Genomic DNA, 7,638 nt, shown 5'->3' on the forward strand with positions numbered 1-7,638 from the left:
AACGTTTGCTTTTAAGATAAAGTTTCAAATCGTCCAATCTATCTTCTAATATTTTTTTATCGCTAACAACCGTGACTAATTTCGATGCTAAACCATATGGAATGTTAAGCTTAGTGTGTTTAGCATGATTTGAAAAGAAGTCCATATAATTGTGAGAATCTGTAGGTTTACAATATATATCGCTAACAATATTTTGTCCTTTAATTTCTACAAAAATATCCAAGAAAGGTATTCCTTTTTCACTTAACTCCATTGTGTAATTCAAATCGGGATGCAAGGCATTTAGCATATTGAAAAATTCCAGAAGATTCTCACCTGGAGGCCAAATAATAAAGCAATCATCTAGAAATCTCAAAAAGGTGGCTTTAAAATAATTTGCAAAAGTAACACTAAATGTGTTTTTAACATTTGTATAAAGTTTATCTTCTAAATACCCAAGGACAAGCGTCGCATAAGTAGGGGCCACCTTTGTTCCCATTGCAGTACCTTTACACTGTTGGTAAAAATTACCATTAAAACAAAACGTATTGTTTTCCAATACAATTTTTAATGCTTCAACAATGAATTGTTTATCAAATCTAGAATCAACTTTTCCATGACATTTATTCAACCAATAGCTAATGGCCTCAATTCCCAAATAATGTGGAATATTTGTATACAAGCTTATTACATCAAAAGTTACAAGTTTACAATCCTCCTTAACTTGATTTGGCAAATGAGACAAAAAATCTATATCATCACGTATAAAACTCTTTACCTCCGTACATAGAGGTTTCAGAAGCAAGTCTAAAAAATGACTTAAACGTTGAGTAACGCTTTCCGGACCACCATCTATAGGTCTGAATTTAAGATTGTTGGGAGATTTTAGGCAAATGTATTCAGCACCTTGCTCTTTGATAGCTTTTGAAATTAATTCACTTTTGTGTATCTTTGGAAGACCATAAAAATAACTTGAGCGATATACAAAGTCTGTAAGATATTCTATTTCCTTATCTTTAAAATGTTCTCTATGCTTTTTCACAAGATTCGTAATATAATTCATGGTCTCTGCATCTGTGTCAGAGGGAATTTCTTTATAGAATTCATTATCTGATAACATTTCTATACTCTTATCATAATAATACTGAGCATCCATAACTACAACCATACCGCCTTTGTCTGCCTCCTTTATCACAATAGACTTATCACTCATTAATTTTTCTAAAGCTTTACGTTGCTTATATGATAAATTATTTTTAATCTTATTCTTACATAATGGATACGTTTTTAGATCTGATATTGATTTCTCTAAAAAATTGTCAGCACATTTTGGCGGATTCCATTTCGACTTATTTTTTACTAATGGTGGGTCATCATTGTCTGGTGTACCACTGTATTTTTCTACTAATCTTAATTTACGACAAAATTGTTGAATATCGTTTTTCAAATCGTCAATATCTGCTTTAGGTGTAGGACAAAATTTTAAACCTTTTTTCAAAATTCCAATCTCTTCAGTGAGTAAATCTATAGATGACAAATTGATAACTTTAGGTAGCAAATTGAGTTTGCTATCTTTACTCACAGAATGTCTATTTGTTTTTTTCTTTAAGACCCTCCGTGTTGCCTGCTATAATAATTTGGGATATACAATTTTCTTTCATTTGAAATATATATATATATTACCAGTTATATACCTCATTTTCTTTCATTTGAAATATATATATATATTACCAGTTATGAAACTTTTACAACCCTCTCTAAAAGCTCTCTTTGCTATCTTTTTCTAACTGCCAATTATTACTTTTTTTTCTGAATACTCAAATATTTAGAGTTGGAGGGTGGCATTGCAATGGTTGCATTTCTAGAGTCATTTAAGAGTCAAGCGCAAGTCAAGCTTAGCCAGACTGGCTTGTAATATCCAAATAGCACCTCAATCGGTTGCTAGAATTCTAGTGGAAACCAGAAGTCGTACATGTGGACAAGGATTAAAGATGTTAGGCCCTATTTCCAGCCTACCTTCTAAATGTAATGTTATGGGTGCCAGAACTGTGTCTGAGGTTAAGAAAAACAAGACAGTGTACCAAGTGTTGAACCCGACTAATTCCTTTGTTGAACTCAAGGTTGGACAACCAATCGCTTTAGTTACATCAGTAAGTCAGGAAGATTTATTGAGCGAGATTCCTCAAGAGCAGTCATCAGCTGATGATGGTGTTGCTTCTCTGAATAGTGTGGGAAATAACTTTGAAAAGTTGTCAGGTTTTGTTACCAGTGAGAACATTAACAAAGCTAGAGATTTAGGTGTCCAGGTAAATTCTGCTACAGAAGAAGAGAATAACAATCTCCTAGCTTTCCTTGGTGACAATAGGGATATTTTTGCTAAAGATTTGACAGAGCTTGGAACAACAGACTTGTATTTTCATGAAATAGATACTGGTAATGCTAAACCTATCAAGCAAAGATTGTACAGGACATCTCCTCAAGCTAAGGCAGAAAAAGAGAGACAAACCAAGGAAATGTTAGAAAACAACATAATTGAAGAGGCTAATACACCTTGGCAAAGTCTAGTGGTACTAGTGAAAAAGTTGAATGGAGAATATAGGTTTGCCATTGACTACCGCTGGGTAAATCAGGTCACTGAACCACTGAGCTTCCCAATCCCCAGGTTTGATGACATATCAGACACGATAGGGCAGGCAAAGGCTAAATACTACACTAGCTTGGATTTACGATCAGGGTTTTGGCAAATTCCTCTGACAGAGGATTCCAAAGCAAAAACAGGTTTTGTGACACATCAGGGTGTCTACGAATATACTAAGCTCCCATTTGGACTTTCAAACTCACCATCAGCCTTTTCTATGGTGATGTCGGAGGTGTTGAGGGACAAAAACTATAAGTTTGCTCTTGTCTACATAGATGATAACCTGGTGTTCTCTTCAACATTTGAGGAGCCAATAGACCATTTGGCTCAGGTTTTTCAGAGATTGCGGGACGCTAATCTGAAACTTAAACCTTCAAAATGCCATTTTGCAGTGTCTGAGGTAAAATATCTAGGCCATGTTTTCTCAAAGGATGGTATCAGTGTGAACCATGAGAAAATAAAGGCAGTGACAGAATATCCCATTCCCAAGTCAGTACATGATGTCAGGGCATTCTTAGGACTATGTAATTACTATCGTAGGTTTGTGAAAGGGTTTTCAGAGATTGTAGCACCTATGAATGAGCTCCTGAAAAATGACACCAAATTCCTCTGGTCAGAAAAATGTCAAAGTACTTTTGACAGTATGAAACAATGCTTGACAACTGCACGAATTGTGTACCCTGATTTTGACAAAGAATTAATCCTCTATGTGGATGCATCCACTAAGGCAATAGGGTATACATGTATGTTTAAGGACAGCGAGATGCTGACGAAAGGAAAAAGCTGTAGCCTATGGGGGTAGGTTATTGAGAAAGGCAGAGAAAAACTGGGGCATAACAGATTTGGAAGGGTCAGCGTTAGTAGAAGGAATAAGACATTTCCATGTATACCTAGCCACAAAGAAATTGACTGACCATATGGCAATCAAAACATTGCAAAGTACCAAACAAAAATCGGGTAGAGTGGCAAGATGGGCAATACTGTTACAGGGTTACAACTTTGTCATTGAGCATAAAGCTGGAAAGAAACATTCCAATGCTGATGGGTTGTCTAGACGGGATTATGATGGGAGCCCTAAACCAGAGTCAGATGACCCGGTGCATGAGGTCATTGCAGCCCCCATATTAAGAGGGACAGCTGAATAGACACTGGACTGGCCAGACAGTATTTTAACTGACCACAGGAATGTTGTAAATTACATAGGTGAAGGTCGAGTTACAGATGATTATGACCCCTCTGTGTCAGACATAACCCCAGACAACCTTAGAAGCAAACAGCTTGAAGACCCAGATTTGATAAACATCATTAGGTATCTGGAAGATAGAGTTCTATCAGAGGACAGAAACCTAGCTCATACCATTGTCAGGGAATCAAATGACTTTTTGATGGATAATGGAGTACTGTTTCATTTATATTACCCCAGAGGTAAGGGTTTGAAGAGTGAGAGAGTTATCAAACAGCTGGTCATTCCCTTATCGCTACGGAATGACATTCTGCTAGTGTATCATGGTGCAATTACAGCAGGTCACCAAGGCATAGAAAGGACATATCACACCATCAGACTAAAGTAGTTCTGGCATAAAATGTTTCAAGACATCCAGTACTATTGTAAGTCATGTGAGGTGTGTGCAAGGGCAAAAAGGGACACACATCACAGAGAAGCACCTTTGAAACCTCTCCCCATTCAGGATGTGTTCAGTAGAATACACATGGACATACTGGGTCCATTACCCAAAACCACACAAGGTCATAGGTACATTCTGCTTATTGTAGATTCATTCTCAAAATGGTCCGAAGCATTTCCCTTGGTCTCATATGAAGCAACAGAAATAGCTAGGGTATTGTACAGTGAATTTATTTGTTGATATGGAGCCCCTTATGCTATTCTGACAGACAGGGGACAAAACTTTGTATCAAAGCTGGTCAAGGAATTGTGTAGGATTTGTGATGCAAACTTCATCTTATCACCCTCAGACAAATGCTGCTAATGAGCGGATGAACGATTCCATCGCCACTACATTAAGGGCATTCTGTAATGAGAAACAAAGCAACTGGCATGAGATACTACCAAGTATCATGTTGAGCTTTAGAGCTGTACCATCCACACAATCATCACAATTTTCCCCATATTTCCTCTTGTTTGGACGAGAGTGCTGTATCCCCATTGACACAGCGTTGATTCCAAATGAAAATCTCCCCAAAACAACAGAATCACATATCAGAAAACTCGCACAAACTCATGAGGTCTTTAGGAAAGTTGCAAGAGGCAACATAGAGAAAGCACAGCTTAAATACAAGAAACAGCATGATAAAAAGGCCAAAGATCCAGACTTTGCTGTTGGACAGAGAGAGAGTATGGCAACATTGTCAACGAGTACCTGTAGGATTGTCTGCAAAGCTTTGTCAGAAATGGGTTGGACCATTCTACATCACTAATGCATTGGATAATCACAGATACAGGCTCAGACATTGCCAGTCAAACAAAGATGTGAAGTCTCTAATACATGCAAATAGATTGAAATTGTGATAGTACAGAACTCCGACCTACAAATCCCCCTCCCCAGATACCATATGGTGACCAGACAGACCAGAACCCAGAATTAATAGAGGAGAATGTGGAGCAGGGCAGTCAAGCACATGACCCTGAAAATAACCCTAATCTAGGTAATGACCTAGATGATAAGGATACACACACAGATGAGGTGTTGACAGTGGACAAAATTCTGTGCTGTAAGCGCAGCAATAAAGTTGCATGGTGTAGAGTCAAATGGGTACAGCAGAGACAGTCCTCCCGGGTCAAAGAAGAGTTGGTGCCTGATCATTTGATAAGGGAGTGGAGTATCACATACATAAGACTCTTCAAGGTCATAGTAGGAAAAAGGGAAAGAAAAACAAGTAGTTTAGTTTAAGTTTCAAGTAGTAGAAAAAAAAAGCCAGTTCATCTTACAGTTCCATGTAAATATATGATTAGTCGTAGTTAGAATTATGAAATACTGATTGAGAAATGGTAGTAATTGAGAAGTTAATACATGCAGTTCAGAGATGGAATGTAGGCAATACTTCAGGTATAAAGAGCTTCTAAAGACTTTAGTCCTTTTTCTTTACTGATTGTTTTTGTAAGTTATCATCTCAGTAGATATTTTTGTTCATCTACTCTAAAATCACAAGTAAAATTAGCTGGCGATTATTAGAAACATTGTGGGGTTTTTTGTTGTTTTTTTACTAGATGGGTAAAACATTTTGCTTTGATATGATTTGCAATGCAAGAAGTAGGAATAACGACAATGTGAGCCCCTTGAACGATACTTAATTGTTATCAAAAACTGTACTAGTATATATTATTTTCTCAAGGAAATAACCTAAGAGGGTTTGGCTATGTACTGGTAGTTATCAAGAAGATAGCTTTGGGTCATTATTACATTGATGTATAATGAAAAGCTAGCTGTGAGGGTTCCCGAAAAAAAATGGGAAAAAATAAGTTATTACAGTTATTGTCTCATGGGCAGTTGAAGTCTTGAGCATATAAGTAGTTAGGTAACTACTACAATAGAAGCTAAGCAGACCAATGAGTGGAATTGGCTGGCATGTGACACCTTTTTCATAAGTCGATAAACATGTGCCTCCATGATTAGGAGGAAGTCAGAATATTATCTGACATAATCATTGTTTAATCAAAACAAGTCTTTTGCTAAATGTGTTTGCATGGAACCTACATCTGCATGGGCAAATTGGTCACTACCCAGTTATTATCACAGTGACCACTACCCAGTTATCCCAACAGTGACCACTACCCAGTTATTATCATAGTGACCAATATTCAGTAATCACAACAGTAATTACAAGAGAGACCACTAACCTGAAGAAATGACATTTAGTATTGAATTGATGAAAGTGCTAATGTACATATTTATGGGGTTTTCTTTAATACATATTGTAAATAAACTGGTTAATATTGTACAACAAAGTGCCCAGTGTTCTCTCAGCTGCCAACCAATTGTACAATGTTACATAAGATTTGTTTGTACTTACTTGCTACATCCGACCCAGAGCCGACCTCACTGACCCCTAGACAGGCCACTCTGTCCCCAGACACTGATGGTGCTAAAAATTCCTTCTTTAACTCATCACTTCCAAACCTAAAACAAATGGTGTCATTAAGTTTAGTAAGGGTTTCAAGAAAATCACACTGTCACAGCTATAGTTGTTTAAAGCTGACAGTGCAAGTTAAAAAGCTTTAAATTGAGATTAAAAATAAAATAAAAAATAAAACAATTTTCCCCCCCTGGTTTTGAGATCTTCCCTTATATCTTCCGACTTACGTTTCTAAGGAAGTGCCGACATTTAGTTCGTTCCTTGCTTGGTAACAAGTATGGGTCTCATTGGGTATAATAAGTGCATTACCTGTCAAACTGGTTATCATTCTACAACTGCCCGTCTTGCTCTTCAATGCACCGCGTGCCCTGATCGGCAACCAATATAGAAAATCAAACACACTCACCTGAAGACTTTGAAACATACTGCAGTGAAGTTGGTTGTTACTCATGGCACATTCTTGAAATTTGTGTATCCAAAGTAAAAGTTATATTACTGAACATACTTCTATAAATCCCATATATAACGTCGGTCTTTCTCGTGCATTGAACTGCACCATCACGAAAACTTTATTACATTGTTTTTATCGTATATCAAAATTAAAAAAATATGTGTTTTTAACCGATCGTTCTGACGCCTCTAAATAATGTTCAGTATATTGAATGTTTTAGAGTATCCTGTTGAAGTTGAAGTGAACTCTTAGTCTTGGTCTTGTATAGACGATTTACTAGCAAAACACATGCAAAATGCGACACTCCTAAGTGTATATGTGTAGTCAACAATGTGAAATTTGATAATTGAACCGATCTCATGGAAATGATAGGAATAAGTATTGTTTCCAAACAGGAGGTTATCACTAGTCGGATATCTAAAAGGTAGGCATCAGTGTTCGTCGTATGTTTGCTTCTTTCAGGGCCATTTTTTTTTTT

At 36.9% G+C, this 7,638-nt stretch overlaps 1 protein-coding gene across 1 annotated transcript in view; it reads right to left on the reverse strand.

Moving 5' to 3' along the window:
- Positions 1 to 7,638, reverse strand: part of LOC110446663 (probable acyl-CoA dehydrogenase 6) — a 62,050-nt gene that overhangs the window by 24,446 nt on the left and 29,966 nt on the right. Inside the window, exon 4 of the mRNA XM_021491920.1 lies at positions 6,647 to 6,753. Within this exon, the coding sequence (XP_021347595.1) occupies positions 6,647 to 6,753 (107 nt within the window). The remainder of the gene's footprint in view (positions 1 to 6,646; positions 6,754 to 7,638) is intronic.

This window comes from Mizuhopecten yessoensis, unplaced genomic scaffold (assembly GCF_002113885.1).
Source record: "Mizuhopecten yessoensis strain PY_sf001 unplaced genomic scaffold, ASM211388v2 scaffold2927, whole genome shotgun sequence".
NCBI lineage: Eukaryota > Metazoa > Mollusca > Bivalvia > Pectinida > Pectinidae > Mizuhopecten > Mizuhopecten yessoensis.